This window comes from Chelonus insularis, unplaced genomic scaffold, assembly GCF_013357705.1.
Source record: "Chelonus insularis isolate UGA/USDA-ARS -01 unplaced genomic scaffold, ASM1335770v1 contig_310_pilon, whole genome shotgun sequence".
Taxonomy (NCBI): domain Eukaryota; kingdom Metazoa; phylum Arthropoda; class Insecta; order Hymenoptera; family Braconidae; genus Chelonus; species Chelonus insularis.
Window position 1 is genome coordinate 162,410 of NW_023276483.1, and position 21,778 is coordinate 184,187.

The window sequence follows — 21,778 nt, forward strand, 5'->3', positions numbered from 1 at the left end:
GGTAAAGAAACGTGGGATCTAGTGCGCTTGCGTGGTTGATCATTATGAAGGGGTCATGAAATGGCAGACACAGCATACGAACGACGACGATACGTGCACTACGAGTAGGGCGCTGGTCGACTCCGAAACCCACAGAGTGAAAGATACGACTCGTTGGCAGATATTATCACGACCATCTACCAGCATCACTTATCCTTTAACGGTGTCTAATTTGTCAGCTTTGTGCTCGAAATCATTTGGATTTAAACGCCTCATATAAGCTATTAATCATTGTTTATCAAACTTCAAACTTGTTTATTAATTATTTATTTAATTAATTTATATAGCGTGCACGGAAAGCGTCGACAGAGGCAGGTATACCTCTGAGAATAAACGAGTTACGGCTTATTTAACCGAACGAAGAAACAAGCTAATCAACTCAAAATGTCTTCGGCAATAGCAAAAACTTCCAAGTACACTTATCGTAGCTCTGGAGGTGGTACAGCTGATGTGAGCATCGAATACAGCGCTGATCTTAGTGCTCTCTCTAGACTTGAGGTTTGTTTTCATTTTTAAACTTTATTCAATAATATTTCTTCCAAAGTAACCCATTTTTATATCCATCATCTTAATCCTTATCTTCTAACTAAACCACCATCTAACACTCGCTAAGTGGTGATGATAAAAAGTTCACAAGTGCTCGAAATATGAAGATAAGTGTTTATGAATGTTCATCTCTCGCGAATCATCAAGTAATGAATATTTATGCTAAATAATAAATAAAACAAAAGTGACCATTTAGAGTTCAGTGACCATGATGGATAGTAGTGCCAACCATATTTGAGAAGCCAAAGTGAATAATTATAATTGTTAACTAGACATGTCTTTACCAAGTCATCTTTTTATTTTCATTGATATCACCAGCTACAAAACCGTGAAAAAATTATTTTATGTGATTTATTAATTATTTATAGTTTGAGATAAATAAACTGTTAAGAAAAACTCTTTTTCTATGATGGTGTTGAGGATATATTAAATGACGAATTTTTAGCTTCACGTCTAACTATAAAGTGACTTGTAACAAAGATATTTTCGTCATTACGTCGATTACGTAAAAGCCCAGATCTACAAATCTAAGTTTATCCGAACAAAAATTACTTCTTTCTGTTTCAATACATGATTGAAAATCGATTTTCTTTCGTTTTTATTTCAGGACAAGATTCGTCTTCTTCAAGAAGATCTTGAATCTGAGAGAGAATTACGTCAAAGGGTAAGTTTCATCATGTTTTGTTTTTTTTTTTTTCATTATTAAAAGCTTCAATTTTATTTGGTATTTAAATATATTAAGGAAAGAAAAAAAATTAAATAACAATATAATTAATAGTAAATATTCAGGAAATAAAAAACGAGTATTTGAATGAATAAAAGAAGAAGAATTAGAAACAAATAATTGAGTGGGGATAACACGATTAGGTCGAAAAATCCAGCTAATACGTCGTCTCTATTTTTAGGCTACCTCAAATGAAACTTTTCAGCAAGCTCTTTGAGTCCTTACATTCCACCGTCTTACACTATTTATCTCTCTAAGATTGGAATGCATAAAAAATTTACAACCTCGAAAAATTAGCCTTGGAATAAATTTATAAAAAAAATATATATTTTGTGTCAAAAACAAATAGTTGAAAATTTGACAAAAGCTGAATATTTACAGTTATAATAACATGTTAATCATCAGACTATTTGTGAAGTAAATGTCTCATCTGTAATATGAAGAAAGATCCACTTATAGAAACAGTAGTCTGAAATTAGAGGGGTTTAGAAGTCACAAAAATAGAATATACTGATCTAAAATTAAAAAATCAAGCCCATTGTTTGTGTTTATTTGAACAATCAATTATTAATGTTTTCCAGATTGAACGAGAACGTGCTGATCTCAGCGTCCAAGTGATTCAATTGTCAGAACGTCTAGAAGAAGCTGAGGGTGGTGCTGAGTCACAGGTAAATTTAGATTTTAAAGTAATACAATTGAATAGTTAAAACTCTGATGATAAAATTCTTAAAATAACATTTAAAATGTTTAGTTTGAGATCAACAAGAAACGAGATACGGAATTGTTGAAACTACGTAAATTACTTGAAGATGTACATCTTGAAAGTGAAGAGACAGCACACCATCTTCGTAAAAAGCATCAAGAAATTGTCGTTGATTTTCAGGATCAAATTGATCAACTCTCAAAAGCTCGTGCCAGGTCAGTTTGATATAGTATACATACTTGTGAGCTATTTATTGAAATGAATCTCCAGAGTGTAGATATGATTTGTCACATAATTATAGCATATTCGTTAAAAAACAAAATATAAAAAAAATTTTTTCGAGATGATTATGCTTGCGGAACTGGCAGCTATCCAAGTACTTAATCTGTTGAGTGGAGAAAGAATGAGTAGGGGAAATAACTCATATGTACCTGAAATACAGAAATGGACTGATGTGCCAAAAACTTATCTCTAAACATAGTCCAAGATGTCATATTTTTTGTTCCTACATTTCATAATTCTGTTAAAAAATAATTATCAACTTTAGAAAAAAGAAAAAAAAAACATGTCTGAATGAGATGACATTTCTCTTGTATTCATTAGAATAGAAAATAGAAAAGTTCTATGTCGAAACAAGAGCAAGAAGAGAAAGGGAAAATGGTCTAAAAAAAAATATAGTTTTTCGAAAATTATGTCGCGTTTGATGTGTTGACGCTTTCCACATGCTCACTCTCTTTCATTGCTCTTTACTGCCATCCCTTTGCATCGTATACCAAGTTACTTGGCTTATAACTATTTTTAACACTGTACGAGTCTGCAAAGCAATGCTCAACCCCACTGTTGGCGCGCCATATTAGTACACGGAACCAGCCTGAATATCCCCACTATGTTATAAAACTAACCGGACGACACCTTTATAATATACGATATTTTATAATAGTGTGGGTGGATATACTCCAACAACAAATATTTTAAAATAATGTATATTCAGACATATCTACGTATTATGTGCTTCATAAAATCTCTGTCACTGATTTTAACAGTAGAACATCAATTACATAATATCCATTTCAATGAGATCAAAGACGAGATGAAAGATCTGACTTCTTTCCTGTTAAAAATAATGACTACAGGTTTATCTCTTACAATATTCTTGAAAAAAAAAACTATTTCTCCAAGACAATTATATTTCAATAAAACTGGAGATTCAATTTCTTGTTTCAGAAAAATAATTAATTTTATTTGATGATAATAGCTATGATAAATAATTTCTAAAATAATTTTTTTTAGGGCGGATAAAGAAAAAGCAAAATTCCAACAAGAGGTATATGAACTGTTGGCCCAGCTAGACAGTGTAACAAAGGAAAAGGTTTTATCAATCAAAACAGTTGAGAAGCTTGAGATTCATGTTTCTGAACTCAATGTCAAGATTGAAGAACTTAATCGTACTATCGTTGATATTACTAGCCACAAGACCCGACTTTCTCAAGAGAATATTGAATTAACGAAGGAAATTCAAGATCTGAAAGTAAACATGGAAAGTATCGTTTACACTAAAACTCAACTTGCAAGTCAATTAGAAGATGCTCGTCGTCGTCTCGAGGATGAAGATCGTCGCAGGTCTTTAATCGAATCTTCATTACATCAAGTTGAAAATGAACTCGAATCTGTACGTGTTCAACTTGAAGAGGAGTCTGAAGCTCGCTTGGATCTCGAGCGTCAGCTGGTCAAGGCCAGTGGCGAAGTTTCTATATGGAGATCCAAGTATGAAACCGAAGCTAATGCTCGTGTTGAGGAAGTTGAAGAGCTTCGTCGTAAATTCACTGCTCGCATCCAAGAGCAGGAAGAGCAGATTGAAACTCTTCTTGTCAAGATCAATAATCTTGAAAAACAAAAATCCCGCCTTCAATCAGAAGTGGAAGTACTCATCATTGATCTTGAAAAAGCTAATGGAACTGCTCGGGAGCTACAAAAACGTGTAGAGCACCTTGAGAAGGTTAATATTGAATTAAAATCACGATTAGATGAAACAATTGCTATGTATGAACAAAGCCAACGTGATCTTCGTAATAAACAACAAGAACTTATGAGATGTAATGCTGAACTGGAGAAGACTCGTGACTTGAAAGAACAGCTTGCACGTGAAAATAAGAAACTTGGAGGTAAATTGAATCATTTTTCAACGTTTATCCTATGATAAATGAAATTCTTACTGTCTCAAAAATTCAGCTACTGATACCAATTTATATTATTAAAATATTAAATTTTAAAACACTCTTAAGAGATTAATTTTTCATTTAGACTTAATAAAGTAACAACTTGATTGATAAAAATGAAAAAATATTTAAATAAATATTTATTATTGCAGATGACTTGAATGAAGCTAAGAACCAATTGGCTGACATGAACCGTAGACTTCATGAGTTAGAATTAGAACTTCGTCGTTTGGAGAATGAACGTGAAGAATTAGCAGCTGCTTACAAAGAAGCTGAAGCTGTAATTAAATATTAATCAAATTTAAAAATATTATGCCATGATATATTTTTTAATGTTGTTATATTTATTTTTTTAGGGACGTAAAGTTGAAGAGCAACGATCTCAAAGATTATCTGCCGAGTTGAGTCAACTTCGACATGAGACGGAACGTCGTCTTGCTGAGAAGGATGAAGAGATCGAATCTATTCGGTAAGTTATATTATTTTCCACAATTTATAAAACTGTTGAATTATTGAATTCAATTCAATTACCATCATCATTATAATTATTATCATCATATACAACTGACAGTAATCAAAATGATGCAATTAATTACATTTCGAAACTGCAATCATCAGTATACCCTACCAGTTACTCATATGTCTATCATCAATTTCTTCATATGATTGATGCATTTAAAATAAATTCAGGGTCATCATGTAACCACAGGATTAAACATAAATTAATATTCGATAAATTTACTAAATTGAAGGTGTAATAATGAAATGAGCGTTTGATGAAGCTTCTGGTACGAACTTTGTCGAAGTTGATTAATCAATCGACACTCATCGGTGATTTTCGACAGTTTCCCTCACCAATCTTCGACACCTCGCATATCTAGTACACCGATTCGTCTCTAATAATAATACAATCCACAAGTTCGATCTACTTATTAGCACTGCTGATTGGTCGTTCTCATTACAATTAGTTGATGGGGCAACCTGAGAAAAAGCTACAAAAGATTCGACAGCCGATGATTAAGCATCAATTATATTCGACTGATTGATTTCTCGCGTTATTCTCGGGGTGTCAGGCTGTGATAATTTTCATTTGTGATTAAAAATTTGAGTGCATTTTCATGATAATTAGTTGATATAATAAATTTAGTTTAATTTAAAAAATTGGATAGTTGTTTTAATATTCGAAATGTCTGGAGACGTTCCTCTATCACAAATGCCATTGGAATCCAAATGGAAACATAATCCAACAACAGTTTATAATCAAAATTATCACTATGGAATAAATTATTATCAACCGATGATTGATTATATTGATCAAAAAAGTAGAAGAATTGTGAGTAATCCTCAATATCCTGAATTACCATGGGCTGATGGTAGATTAATTTGGGAAAAACGAAGAATAGTGCCGTACACTGATGACGAATTAATTCAACATGCAATTGAAGCTGAAAATAATGCTAAAGAGCATATTTCAAATTTTAAGGTATGTTAAAAATAATAAACAATGATAAATAAATTCAAAAAATCAGAAGGTAAAGTGGGAGAAAACAAATGAGAATAGGATACTAGACAAAATTCGATGATGATTGGTGCGGGCAACTTGGCGACGGCTGACCTTTTTGATATCTAATTCGGGGTACCCGGGAAGAGGCCAGCTATCCTCAAGTGCTCTATTAGTATACGCGTGGTCAGTGTTTAAACCACTAGTGCAGAATTTCCAAACGAAAGTTCTTTCTTTTTAATTTTACATCATAAATTAATTTGCAAATTATTCAGTGATAAATCAATATCTTATTAAATATTATTTTTAAGATAGCAAAACGATCAGACTTCAGTTTAAAAAAGGCTGTCGAAGCAACCCACGTTACTAAAGAGATCCTACCTTCAAATATTGACGAGTCGAAATCTAAATTAAAAGAGCGTCCTCTCCCCGAAGAAGTGACAATGGCTGATCTTATGGTTCAGTCCATCAGAAATAATGAAAAAATGAAGCACGTTAAACAAGCGTTAGAACATGGTCGTAGTTTAAGAGGTAAATCTGCTAGAGCTATTGAATTCGAGCTTAGAGCCGAGACTGCAAAAAATTTATCTGAGAGTACCGAGTTGGCGGATATTAGAAAGTATCAAAGAGAAATGATGCAGTCGATGTGGGATGAAAGGGATCATCAAAGATTGATGGAGGATAGAGCTAAAATTGTGCAAGAAGAAGAACGTAGACTTGTTGAACCTTTAGATGATATTAGTCATGAATTAAAAGAACTCGAAATACGATCTAGCAATTATTTTGCTGATAAAAGGTATTTTGTTAATAACAGTATTATATGTATGATGATATTAATAGTGATGATGATGATGTTGTAAATAGTTTTTAAAACGAATTAATATTGAGGTTTTATATATAATAATATAGAATATTGAAGTATTATATAGTCATTGTTGTTAATTTAAAGTTATTATTTTTGCTCTATTTATTTTCAAACATATCATTAAATAAATGTTTAAATTTAAATAGCAAGCAGACAAGCATCGAAATTGAGCAACTGAACGCCCGCGTCGTAGAAGCTGAAACAAAATTAAAGACGGAAGTTCAACGTATCAAGAAGAAGCTACAAATTCAAATCACAGAGCTTGAACTCTCTTTGGACGTTGCCAATAAGAATAATCTTGATTTACAAAAGACCATCAAAAAACAATCGCTCACTCTGACTGTAAGTAGATGTGTAATAATAGATTAGGATTGCTAATTTAGGATGCTAATAATATAAATACTTGATGTTAAATTTAATTGAATATGATAATAGGAATTACAAGCTCATTATGATGAAGTTCAACGTCAACTGCAAGTTACCTTGGATCAATTGGGTATTAGCCAACGCCGACTTCAATCCTTGACTGCTGAACTCGAAGAAGTTCGTGGCAACTATGAATCCGTAAGTTATTGATTAATAATCATTTTTTTCTAATAGAAAAAGTATGTTTTTAAATTGTAATAAATAACTGAGTATTTTATCAATCACACAGGCACTCCGTGCTAAGAGAAATGTCGAGCAACAGTATGAAGAGTCGGTTAGCCGTATCAACGAACTCACTACGATTAATGTCAATATAGCTTCATCTAAGGCTAAAGTTGAACAAGAATTGGCTACACTTGCTGGTGATTATGAAGAAGTTACCAAGGAACTCAGAGTTAGCGATGAAAGATATCAACGTGTACAAAACGAACTCAAGCATACTGTGGAAATTCTTCATGAAGAACAAGAACGTATTGTCAAGATTGAATCTATCAAGAAATCTTTGGAAATTGAAGTTAAGAATTTGTCTGTTCGTCTTGAAGAAGTTGAAGCCAATGCCATCGTTGGTGGAAAACGTATCATTAGCAAACTTGAAGCTCGAGTAAGATAAAATTTATTAAATTACTTCTTATAAACTTGTTACTATCCTGAAATTTAATACTTTAATAAACCTGCGGTTTTTGTTGATTACAGATTCGTGATTTGGAACTGGAACTTGACGAAGAGAAACGTCGACATGCTGAAACCGTGAAAATTTTGCGTAAGAAGGAAAGAAGTATCAAAGAAGTAATGATCCAGGTTGAAGAAGACTCGAAAAATATTGCTTTATTGCAAGAGTCTCTTGACAAAGCTACTCAGAAGGTCAATATTTATAAAAGACAGCTTCAAGAACAAGAGGGCATGTCTCAACAAAGTGTGACCCGAGTTCGACGATTCCAAAGAGAACTTGAAGCTGCTGAAGATCGTGCTGACACTGCTGAAAGTAATCTTACATTGATCCGTGCAAAACACCGTAGCTTTGTCACCACTTCTACAGTCCCCGGATCCCAAGTTTACTTAGTACAGGAAACGAGGCAGGATATCTAAACTAACTTTTCATCAACAACCTAGTTTCCACAATAAAAGCGTCCATTTATCAACATCACTTTAATTAAAATATTTTTTTTTTTTCGTTCTCGAAACCCGCGTTATATACTTAAATAATTTATTAAGATATTGATAATTATTTCATTATTACCTAGATATCGAGAACAATAAGAATAATAGTAAAAATCATCAATACAAAAAATGCACTTAATCAGTCAGTTATACAAAATGAATCATAAATAATGTCAAAGCTCTTTTTGAATATGCAATAGCTAAATTTGGGTCGATCGGTATATATTTTATTTATAACAATAGCCCTGTTTTATTTCCATCATTGTCAGATAAATTAATACATAAACGCACTAACCTATTATGATCGTCCCTCGAATTTATAAAAACTATTTTATTTTTATAAAAAATTGAAAAAACAATGAGATATAGAAGAAATGAGAAAACACATAAATACAAATAATTGTATACAATTTCTTGTAGTAAAATAAGGAAATATTTTGCCAAAAATAAGATTTATGCAAAAAAAATTTAACATTATAATAAAACTTACTTCATGAGAAATCCGCCATATATTTATAAATAGAAAAATAAACAAAATAATTAAATATATATATATAAATACTTAGAAATATATATTTAATTGAATTTGTTGAGATTAATTAATTATGAGATACATCTACTATTCATAATGTTATTGTATTTAATTAATAATTCTGTATAAGTACACAAACAAATCATTGTACTTTATTAAAACACAATAATCTGTGTACACAACATGTAATTTAATAATAAACACGTACATACGAAAATATTTTCACGAAAATCTGTTCTTTTTTCCAATTTAAAAGTTTTTCGTATCGACATAAAATAAAATATTCGATACTTTCAATTCCGAACGTGGAATTTTATTATAAAAATTATTATAAATAAGTCTGAAAACATGAAATATCAATGATATAACTAAAATAGAATATTATAAAATGTCATTTATTATTCAATATTGTTTATTGCATGGATCATCGTAAATCAATCATGAGGAGGTATGCATACAAGTGTATGTATAATTTTTTTGTGCTTAATATAAATGAAATTGATACAAAAAGTTTAATAATCTGATGATAAGATAACGGTAACTATTTCCAAAAACTTGATAACTGAAATATTTAATCCCAAATGACAAATTTGTATATGAATCAGGAGAAATTATGGTACTATTGTGATGTTGATATATTAAAAATTTGATAAAAAACTGGAGCTTAGTAAAAAAATATTAAAATAAATAATTGATTAACAATTGATAACAGTGCATTTTGATTCATTAAAAATTTTTCACTTGGGATTGAGTAACTAATTCATTATTATCAGATATTTTATAAAAATGTCTATTTAATAATTTCCTTTACTTGTCAATATACATGAAATTTCAACATTATTATATATTGTTTTTTAATGAAATAAATTAAATCAAGTTCAATTGATTTTTCCCATAAATTTAAATAATCACTTGTTGCTTCGAAATTTTTTAATTTGATATAACATTCAAATATGTGGGAAAAAGAAATGTATAATATCTATTTTTCTTTTACTCAAGTAATTTACAAGAAATCAAATAAATCACCCATCCACCTATTTATATAGTTGATAAGAAATTACAAGTGTTCATCATAACTCACATTATTGTTCACAAACATTTACATCATTATATACAGGATATTATACAATAAGATAAAACTCAATTAGTAACTTTTACCTAATAAAGGTATTGACAATTAATTAATATTAGCCAATAAATAATAGGAGCCAAGTAAATCAAATATCTACAGAAAATAATTTCATCAAGATAAATGATTATTCTATCATTGACCTAAAATTTAGTAATTATGTATTATGAAATTTTTTCAGGTATTTTTTTTTTGTATTTTCTTTTTTACTTATTCCGAAATATTTATTTACAGTTTATACGTCAAAAATTTCTCTTTATTTAACTGTAATTGGTACCTTTATTTTAAAAAATCATTTCTATATTCAATTGCAATAGAAAAAAAAAAATTAATATCATTGTTAATTAACAGGATGAATTGAGATTGAAAGTGAAAAAAAAAAATATTGATTGTACGGATCATAGTTCATGAACTTGGAAGAGAATAAAATATTCTCTCATCATTTAATAATTGTTACTAATATGAAATCTGTTTCATCAATTAATTCAAAAAATTATAAATTAAATTGTAATAATAATAACGTTGTAAGAAAAATTGTACTTTCGCTGGTGTTTTTAGTGATGGTTTGAAAAAAGAGCGTTCACAATATTTATAAATATAAATATATAGTACGGAATTAAAATATGTCTATACTAACAATAATTATAGAGTGTATGTGAATATACGATTGCAATAAATAAATAAACGCGTGAAAAAAATTTCTATTATTTACATAAATTCAAATTAGCACATAACGAGATCTTTAATTTTTATGATCATTCTTATTTTCAAACAACTCTGTTATTTTTAATATAATTAAATAATAACATGTGTCTATCCTTTTTTCAAACCATTATATATTTTTTTTTGTTATATTTAGTCGAAATATATACGATTAAAATTCAATCTAATAACATAAAGCCCAAAAAATATCTAAAGTTTGATGATTTTATCATTTTTATAGATTTTTTATCATATTTTTACTTTAAACAGAAAGTAACGAGATAAAATTACGTATTTCATATAGCAAATATTTTTTTGAATTTATATTCGCTAAAGTCAAATTTTTTTTATGACGATAACACATAGAGTATAGTTCAACTTTACAGTATTGAACAGATAATAAACAAAAAAAAATTACTGAAAATAAAAATAAAATATATAATTGGCAGTTTCATTATTTGTCGGATATAATTAAACTATTTCATTTTAAAGAGCCCAACTGTCTTAAATTTCATTCATTTTATTTAGTGGCTAAAAATGGAGTTCCACAAATGATCAAGACAATTCGGAAGCAGTAAAAGTTCTACTTATTATTATTATAATATATTACGTATTATATATAAAGAACATAATTAAAGATACGATGAATCTTCCATGTACATGTAGAATTTAAGCAAATGAGCTACTATTTCTAATAATCTCTATTACTTGGATAAATTTTAGCCATTTTTCTGTTAATGATATATTGGCACAACATTGTACTAGTGGTATATTATAACTGCAGGTTCAGAAGCTTATTATTTGTGATTAATATCCGGGATTTCAGAGCTATGAGAAATATTTGTATTTCTGTATTTACTTCGAGAAAAAATTATCTTTAATTACGTATCTATTTAAATTAACTTAAATGTTAGAGGAATGTTATTATACACTGGAAAAAAATTACAATTCAAAAACTGCGGAGTAATTATTGTTATAAATATAAAGAAATAATTATTTGAACTATTTTGAAAGTAATTTTTTATCTCAGTGCCAAGATTATTTAACAAGTGTCCATAATTAATGATACACATCAATCATTAAATGAACAGCTGTTTATTTGTTCAGTTTGCTCAAGTATTCAACAATTGTATATAAGAACTTGTATGTTTTTTTTTTCTTATTATTTTTTAGTGTAAATCTTTAGGATAAATGTTCTATTATAAATATGTATTTCAGTCTTTCAGTGAATTGCGATTCACGATGGCACCTAATAGATAACGATTCCATACTTGCGAATCTAAAAATTATATATGTGTATGTATAAACGCAATGGTAGAATATTAGTTAATATGTTCTTCAAATTAAGTCAGTTGAGCCCTTATTAAAAGTTCAAATATATAATTTTCAAAAAGAAAAACTTGATTATTAGGCATTCAGGTGCTGTGAGGTTAATAAAAACAATATAAAAATACGATTGCGTATTCTTATGTCTTTTGGTAGTGCACGTAAAACTGCAACTTTTTAAATATCTAAGTCTTATTACTTTTAGATATATTGGATGACAGAGATTCTGCTTTTTTTTTTCATTTGTTAATAAGGTGTACTTTTAATCATTTTATCTTTGTTCGTTTAATTATAGAATCTATCTTAATTCAACTCTCAGTTTTTCATTAATTCTTTCAACAATCGCTTAATACTTTTGATAAATCAAATTCCTCTTTTATCATCTATACCACTTTTGCAAATTATAAATTAGTTCAGCGTGATTATTTTTGACATTTATTTATAATTGCTGATTTTTTTTATTATTATTATTTTTTTGTTTTTACTTATTTTCATTAGAATCAAATTACAACATTTGAATAACACACACATTCCTTTTTTTTTTTAATCATATCTCAATCCTAACAATAGTTAATGTTTACTATAATGTTATCGTTTTTTTTAATTTTAATTTATTTATTTTTTTCTCTGTTTTCATTATCACGAATCTATAAATAAAATTCCCGAAAATAGAATCTTTGTAATTTTGGTTACTTGTCCAATTTTATACTTCCTTCACTTAGCATTATTTACTCTGTACTCATTTTCATATTTGCTTATAGCCTGACAGCCTAATGATAACTCATTTATTAGCACCCTTGTACCTCAGCCTTTCCGTAGCATGAAAAATCTGTTTTTTCTTTTTGCTATCATTTATTATTATTGCGAATTATAATTGCATAACTCACATACGTGCTTTTTTGTAAAGATTTAATTTGAGCAAAAATATTCAGTTGTTATTCTAGTGCTACAAAAACAAGTTTCACTGTAGCTATATATACATTTGTTCTTTTATTTTTGTTTTAGCCCACAACTACTTCAATTTTCGAAAATAATTTACTGTATCAATACTTGGCTCACAGCATTTTGTTACGGAGGCATTCACTGAGGTGATAATAGTGCTAGATTTTCTTTTATAATCCAATCGTTAATGCATATATGATACAATTAACTAGAATATTTTCATCTATTTCTGTAAAAAAATATCAACTAAAAGCTGCTACTAGTCCAATAAAAAGAGAGTTTATAAAATCGCTATCACAATATAAAAAACTTAAAAAATGTTAAGATTAATTAAAATCGTATAGAAAATTTTTAAAAAATTCTTGCCAGCGTTTAAAAAATCTTAAAAACCCACTTCCAAATTTTTACTGCATAAAGTAAAATATTTTTAATCATATATCCAATCGTTTTTTTTTTTTGTATTATCAGGTAAATCGTTTCCATAGCTCAAGTTTACCCGATTAGTAAACAGGAGTAATTTTATAAAAATTGTAATTCATAGAGAAATATCATTTCAACTTGCATATAACAATCCTGTTTACATCTTCTAAATATAACTGTTGTCTCATTTTTTCGTTGTTCAAGTTATTCAACTTGAAATAATCGATGTTGTACTTACTTTAAATCTGCCATCGAACCATAATTGGCAAGTGATTTTTTAATCCTGAGAGCAGTGAGTCTTGCTGCAGCATTATGATACCAACATTCTTTCATCACTTTTGACATTACTTGAAGCGCCTAGAAGCAGCAATATATTAATTATTTATTTAATTGTATATCAATAATTATATCAATACTAACCTCAATAGACTGCCATCTATTTGGAATTGAAGGCCTCTGACGATCAACACAAACAACTTTTCGCATTTCTTCAATAGTTGGATCTGAAGGCACCAAATCATAAAAAGGTAGTTGGTATTCATCATGTATACCTCCAACATTGCATCTTCTTGCAATTTCCCATAAAATTAAACCAAGAGCATAGACATCTGCTCTCTTAAATGCATCAAAGTGATTCATGTTTATCGTCTCTTCAAGAACCTATAATAATGATTCAAATAATTTAACCACATAATTTTATTTATCATAAACCGACTCTTCTATTTAATTGAAAGAATAAATAGTTACCTCAGGAGCCATATAACGTTTAGTTCCAACCCTGTTATTCAATTGAATGTCTACTGTGTCAGTGATAACGTCATGCCTGACAGCAAGACCTAAATCACCAATAGCACAAGTACCATTCGTTTTGACAAGAATATTCTTTGACTTCAAATCTCGATGAGCGATGGCCGGTTTACCTTGGGTACCAACTATCTCCATGTGGAGATGAGCAAGTCCTGTGGCCATCGAAAGAGCCATTCTCATCATCCCTTTTATATCAACTGTAGAACGATTCAGATAATCAAACAGTGAGCCTTTTTCATGATAGTCAGTTATCAGCCACAGCTGTGTCCAAGTTCCATTATCTGTAAATCATCAAAATTACAATGAAATAACTGTCAATTACTAATGAGAATTTAATTTATGTACCAGTTAATATTTTTTGATAAATTACACTTACCTTTATTATCTGCTGCAATAAATCCTAAAATATTGTCATGCCTGAGCATCACTGTCTGATAAATTTCCGCTTCTCTAAACCACGATCTCTCCTCTCTTGAACTAAAAATTTTTACTGCAACATTTTCTCCACGCCATCGGCCTCGCCAAACTTCACCAAATCTTCCCTTTCCTATCGTTTCAACTAACTGAATTTGACGGGCTATGCTCCGTTGAACCAATAATGGCAAACCTACTTAATTGAAAATTTTTTTATTCAATTAATACACATATTTATAGATATTAGAATATTTAACAATTATAGTTTTATAGTTGTTTTTAACTGTATTGATCGAAATTATTAAACTCTAGTTACCTGAACCACTTCCACTGGTCGTCATTTCCAGCATATCCCTGATCGTAACACCGCCAAGTATTGGTCGATCAGGTGCTTCCATAGAATCATCTGGAAAATGCCTGGCAGGCCTTTGCCGACTGACGTGAATGTGATAAATAATTAAGATGATCACGCAAATTCCACAAATTGGAAGAGCTATCGTTAATGCCATTTTCCAGGTAGCCCACGCAGCCATACCATCAGCAGCGGACGTTACTTTATCAAAAAAATAACTTATTTAGAATTATATCGTCAATGTAACACGTCATAATAATTTCACAATTATTATAATACTTGGAAGAAAAAAATATGCAAAGCAGAATACAAAAGGTTAAACAACAGCAGCATAAAAATGAAATTAAAAATTAGATAACAAAAGCAAGCATCAAGACAGCTAGCATGCACCCAAAGCTCATAAAAGAAACCAAAAAAAAAAAATATCTGTTGAACAAAAAAACATCCTCGATAGGTTTATGTGTCTATACCTACTGTCCATCATTTATTCATTTATTTTTTCTGCTTCTCGATCTTACCTGCAAACAATCTGTTCCTTTGGCAAAAAATATTATGTCAATACAAATGATGCTTTTAAATTGTTAGAGGCCAATGCAAAAGAAAAAGATATAATTAGTTTGTTGTTAAGAACATTTATGTAATTATCACTTGATTTTTTACATAAAAAAAAATTATTTTTTGAGAGATATGAAATATTTCTGCTTGTGGTACAACGTTAATTACGTACTTGAACGAGTATCATGTTTTTTAAATGTCAAGTGTACATCACAATGTTTATTATTTAACATGCTTTTGAAAAAAAAGTTTTTTTGATTCAGTTGATCAAGTTTCGAATAATGATCTGTCGATGACTCATGAATATAAATTTGGATCAGCAAAAACTTACGTTCAAATCTATTTCGGTGAAATATATACGAACGAAGAGGCCCAGATAAATCAAATTTGCCAAAGCATTAATAACGTACAGACTGGATGTCTATAAAAAGATGATAACACAAATGGTATCCATCCATTAGTAAGGATAGAATGTAATGATTGTCCTGAAGGAATATATTAGATGAAATAAGAAATCTATATCATGCTCGATTTATTTTTTATATTTTTTTTTTCTTCAAACAATCCAATGCGAAACATTCACAAGTTGTCATCATAGAATACAATAAATTTTATTCTCATGCGAATTTCTCACTGATGAATAAACAATGATTATATGAGAAAAATAACATATTCAATATATTCAGAAAATACAACCCACATGATGAATAACTTTCGCCGATAAAATTCAATGACAAACGTACACTCAATGGATAATAAATATGTTTACACAGTTTGCTGACCAGAAACGATTTTATATCAAGTTTAATCTACTGTAAATATAAAAAAATATTTTGCAATTCAAACATTTAAATTATTATGAAAATAATAATACTAAAAATATTCTTTTGTCATTTGAAATATTTATTATTTGATATTCAGCTTCAATTTTTATAAACTAAAATATTATTGATAATTTAAAAATTGCTTCTAATAGATCAGCTAACTATTTAACCATTTTTAAAACGTATATATCATGATTTTAAATTGATGATTAATGAAGCTTATAAATTTAGATGAAATTCAATGGAAATCAACATGCTTGAGAAATATTGGTTTTAATTAAAAAAAAAAATTTAATCAACTTTATTCTTTCCTCTAACATGACCCCTTAATGACTTCAAATACTTGACATACACAATCTTAAAGATTTGGAATATTTCATCCCCAATTCTGTAAACAATTATATGAAAACGAAAAGCTTCAACGAGTGACAAGAAGCAACATGTGAGAAATTCGATCGTCAATGTTTGTTTTTCGATTTTGGTATACCTCTATCAAATCTATATACACCTCGAGTGGAATTAGCCATAATGTAGAGAGGAAAAGAAGGCTGAAGATCACGATTGCAGTAGTTAGCGTGATTACAACAAGCAATCACAAATTCTTCATTTCCTAGGCCTCGAAAAGTCCCGTTAGTGGTACACCAAACTGAATACTCTGGCGCCGGAAAGAACCTTGTTTTATCGTAACACCTGAGAACAGCATGGCCAGAAATTTTTTTTTTTATTTTCGGTATGCTAAAAAGATACCAAAACTGACACTTCTCATCGACAAGCTTGTGCACTAAGTACTTTTCTTTTTATTTATATTTATCTGAATCCTACTAGAGTGCCTGTTTAAGTGTAATCATTTTTATTAATTACATCTACCAAAGTATGTGCAGCAGAATTAATTTGTATCACATGTTGACGTTTAATATCATCTCTTTAAGCCTTAACATTTATTGGTTGTTGTTCTAATATCTTATTACAGTACAGTGATAATAGTAATAATAATTTAGTATCACAAATATATCAATTTAATTGAAGTATCACCACAGGCAATGATAAAAAATTGAAAAACAGAGGCAGAAAGTATTAAATATAATAAGTTAAGATTTTGTTTAATTTATCAAACGTGCAGTACTTCAAGCTAATATTAATAAGAATGTGCAAGGATATAAAACAAAAAGTTAACTACTATATTATTGAAAATACTGAAATTTAAAAATAAAAAGTATTTTATACTACATTAAAAGCAAGAGTACAAAACATTGAAGTACATATATAAATTGATATAATACATATTTATATTAGATAAGCAAATAATTGATCGTGATATACGATTTAAAACATTCGAGTGAAAAAAGGAAGATTAAAAAAGGGATATTGTGTGCAATAAACGCGCGCAATAAAGTGAGAGAAGAGCGAGTAAAAAGGCGAGTGAGTGAGAAAAAAAATATGCACAAAACTGTGCTACGAATCTACGCCACCGTGTTACAGAACGTTGGAATTATATCAGAGTACATTAAATAAGTTTTTGCCTTGTTCATGTCTCTGGTGGGTTATCAACTATACCTTCTCTGGTGATAGGGTGCAGCATAGGTTTTAGATCTCGATTACAAAAATCTTCTTTGTTGCAGCACTCGATGACAAAAGTCGTATTTACCAAATTGCTCGTCATGCAGAAGATAAACGGTTCGGGCTGCGACGATGACAGTTGCTTTCGTACACACCTTTAAGTCCATATTTTATATGATGTATTGTAGAAAAATCTATTCTTTATTTTGTTTTTCTTCTTTACCTAATTATTATCGCAATAACTTTTTGCTATTGATGATTACTTTTGTCAAAAATTTCCCGATTAAATACCCGCGCTTATTTCATTGTTTTAGAATATATTTTTCTATTTCTTTTTAATGAATTATATATTTGGTACAATTTTTGTATTATTATTCGGTAACAATGGCGGATTCAAATAAATAAAACAGGGTAACACCGTGCAATTCAACACTCAGCAATATACCTGGTCTGATGTTCTGTTTTTAACTCACCAATCAATCTGCATCTTGATTATTTATTTAATTGTCTGCTAGATTTCATCATTTATAAAGACTCCAATTATATTACTCGAAAGGAAAAATAAATAAAAAAAAAAACAAAAAACATATATCAAATGTTTTGTTAGAAAAAAAATGCCAAGTTTGTTTTTGTTAAAGGTGCAAAAAGAAACACAAAAATATTCAGATAACAAAATGAAGTTTTGATTGATAAAAGATCAAGTTTTTGTCTTTAAGAAATTCGAGGACTCTATGAATAATATTTCTGTTTCATCAATAACTATTATTTAAATATTGAAAGTAATGATTAAATTTAAAATAAATCATTATTCCTCGTATTTCTCTACGAAAAAAAATATTTGTAAATTAAGAGGAAAAAAATTAATCAATAAAAAATCATGAAAAAAAAAACTTGAAATTGTAAATGCAGTTAAAATTAATTTCCTTTTGGTAATTAATTATTGTTAGTTAATTCTAATATTGGAGCCACAAACTATTTATGTTTAATGACAAATGATTTTCATGGAAATAAAAAACGTTGTTATTTTTGAAATATCGTACACACACAATCGTGGCGAAAATTTCCCGTAATTCTGCAGTATACCTTTAGGTAATTCGGGTACGTCAGAAGGTACTAAAACCGGATATAAATTGAGGTTGCAGTATTCTTTATTACAGCAGACTCCAGAATGATAGTAGCTCGAATTGCAGACACGAGGCTCTTCTGGTGGAAACCAATTTATTCGATCGAGACACCTTTTGTAATATATTATTATTATCATGGCTTTTGTTTCATTATTGCAATAATTTTTTTGTTCTTCAAAACATTAGAGTACTCAAAAAGTCAATATTCTTAATTTATATTTTATTGAATGATATTATTGAACATTGTACTGCTTGATTATTTTATTAAGCTTTAATAGAAAATTTAGCTATAAACTCCCTGACAATCAATAAATAATTTGAAGAACGAAATAAGGCTACGACTATATGAGGTCGACTCCTTTATATTGAAGTTAATAATTTGTTATGATTAAAATATCAATCGATTTCCACGAAAAATTATGCTGTTAATTTTTTTTTTTTTAATTTTCAAGTATCTATTTAATAATTTATAAAATTTGCAAATTATTAATTTAGTATGAATAATATAAATTTGTTTATTATTTAATAAATAAACAATAAATCAATGTTAATTCCATTCCAACAACATTTATTTGTTGTTAGATAGTTTATTATACACTTGAAAAAAAAAACTTTGTTGCTATGTATAATTTAAGGTCAACTTTTATTTTCATTTTAATAAAAAAATTAACCAAGAACGTCTCTCTTCCTTATAGAAATCTCGAGAATTAAAATGATTTATGAATATGATATGTCAACAAACGTGTTATTTTTTTACTGTTCATTTTTATTTTGTCTCATTAACTCGGAAAACCGGTATAACTTATTTGTTTTCTGACAATTATACGCATTGATACCTTTTCTATTTTTTATCATGAAAATTGTTCCAATCAATATGTAGTTGATATCATTAATTCAATAAAAAAATTCTATCTCAAGTATGCGTTATAATTATCCATTTAAATAATTTAGAAAAAAAAACACTGTTATTGAAGAGAAATAAAATATTTCAATTTATATTACCTGTAGGCGTGTGTGATGACATCGTTTTCACGACCCGTACTTGCAAAACAATAGCCATCGGTCTCACAAGTATGATTCGTGTCTGTGCAAATGTCGCAATAACATTTCAATCCTGAAAAATATATAACATTTAATTTTTGTTTCTTACAATAAACAAATATTTTTTATCATTAAATCAATATGTATTAGTACTGATAATTGAAAATGGATAATAATGATACAAAAAATACATAATTTATGAAAACTATTAATTATGATTATCAGTATGAATGATGTAGATGTTTTTATTTTTTCAGGCATTGTCGTAATAAGAATTAACAAAAACTTTATTTGAATCAATGAATGAAATGAAAATTCTGCATATAAATGTAAAAAGTTTATAAAGTGCATAAAATTATATAAAAACTGCTAATGTATCATTCACAAGTGATTATTATTATTGCATAAAATATTGATAACCTTATGCTCTAATAAAATTTCTTATAAACTGATCAATATCCTATCAAGTAATTTAATTAATTCAATCATTCATTAATTTTTTTATTCAATTTATTTGTAAAAATATCACTGCAAAAAATACTATTCTCATAAAAGTGTAAATTGTAATTGAAATCTTACTTCATTTCGATGTACTTTTAATCAACTTCTGATTATTTTGTTACACAAAATAATATTTGATAAAATCTAGAATTTATTTAATATAAACACATTCAACTTTTACTGATGATAACTAGCAGTAAATATATTTTGATAGCAATAAGTGCATTTCATTCTCTAACTGAATATATTTGATAAATTTATTAATTATATAATACATCATTTCAGACCTCACATATATATAAATCATAAGAGTCTTTCATTAAATTGAATATTCCACTCACCGGTTGCGATAGATGACATGTGAATAACGAAAATTAGCACAAGAGCTAAAGTACCAGCGGTACTGCCAAACGTCGCAATATTTTTTCCCATCGTTTTACCGCTTTCTTTTTCGTGAAAAAAAAATCAAAAACTTTTCATTCGGTATAGGTAAACATTGGAACTCCTTGATCTTGACATTCTAAAATTACATCACTTCGAAGAACTTTTTTTATCGTTGATAAAAAAGCAATTACAAACTTCACTGATCCACATAGCTTTTTATTGAAAAATTTCACGTCTCTTTTGCTCTCAAACACTCGTCAAACTTGTTATTATTAATGATAATAACGTCGTCGGTGGCGCATCCGCGAGTCACATCTTGATATTCCTAAACCTCCGGTCGATGACCGGGAAACATGAGGATACTTTGCAATATAGGCCTTCTTATTGAAATTCCTCAAAATAAATGAATTAACACAAAATTAATTGAAGATAATTTTAGAAAACCTTTGACAAATAGCATGGCAAAAATTTTAATTTGCGTTGAGCTTTTTTATGTATACGATTCGCGGCCATTTTCTGCAAAGATAGGCACTGCCTAGAGCTCAATAAACCAATTCGCGAATAAGCAGTAGACTACATCACCGGTGAAAAGCTGTCTATGATCTATATAATATTCCATTCAATATATATTCGTTACATTATTAGGCACTCCTATTTATTCTTTGACACTTAACTCTTGATTTTATACTTGATTGAATTCATCTCAACAATCACAATTCACACTATACCTGCTGATCACTGCTGGTGCACTACCGATGATTTGTCACAAGGCGCCATGATAGTCGGTGTCAGGTGGCTCAGGCCGAATATAAACGGGGGCGATTGTGGTGCCACACGCGGTAAATGCTCAAAAAAATATAACTGATGACGATTGATGTTAGGTGCAAAAGTTCACGTTACATATTCATATTTTACCTGGAAATTCCGCTGCACCAGTAAAATTAGACTCCAAATTGCATGAATTTAATCTCTCTCATTATCTTCTAATAG

The 21,778-nt window shown here is 29.0% G+C and overlaps 2 protein-coding genes across 5 annotated transcripts; one reads left to right on the forward strand and one right to left on the reverse strand.

The window, feature by feature from the left end:
* The first annotated feature begins 48 nt into the window (after positions 1–48).
* On the forward strand, positions 49–8,260 carry Prm (Paramyosin). Its single transcript, XM_035080581.1, has 12 exons — positions 49–202; positions 327–537; positions 1,193–1,249; positions 1,891–1,977; positions 2,061–2,227; positions 3,303–4,174; positions 4,381–4,508; positions 4,585–4,697; positions 6,741–6,936; positions 7,030–7,158; positions 7,250–7,621; positions 7,714–8,260. Exons 2-12 carry the CDS (start codon positions 424–426, stop codon positions 8,104–8,106), a joined length of 2,628 nt encoding a protein of 875 aa, XP_034936472.1. The 5' UTR covers positions 49–202; positions 327–423; the 3' UTR covers positions 8,107–8,260.
* Positions 8,261–12,097: 3,837 nt separating this feature from the next.
* Positions 12,098–21,580, reverse strand: LOC118065369 (TGF-beta receptor type-1-like). Of its 4 annotated transcripts, none has more exons than XM_035080583.1 (8): positions 20,746–21,580; positions 19,865–19,976; positions 16,669–16,871; positions 14,767–15,003; positions 14,413–14,643; positions 13,977–14,317; positions 13,650–13,889; positions 12,098–13,586 (listed from the first exon to the last, which is right to left on the reverse strand). In XM_035080583.1, the coding sequence occupies exons 1-8, from the start codon at positions 20,834–20,836 to the stop codon at positions 13,464–13,466; spliced, it is 1,578 nt and encodes a 525-aa protein (XP_034936474.1). In that variant the 5' UTR covers positions 20,837–21,580; the 3' UTR covers positions 12,098–13,463. The 4 variants fall into 4 exon arrangements, with proteins under 4 accessions (XP_034936474.1, XP_034936473.1, XP_034936475.1 ...); XM_035080582.1 differs by having other exon boundaries at positions 14,413–14,646; XM_035080584.1 differs by lacking the exon at positions 16,669–16,871 and adding an exon at positions 17,736–17,893 and having other exon boundaries at positions 14,413–14,646.
* Between the last annotated feature and the right edge of the window lie 198 nt (positions 21,581–21,778).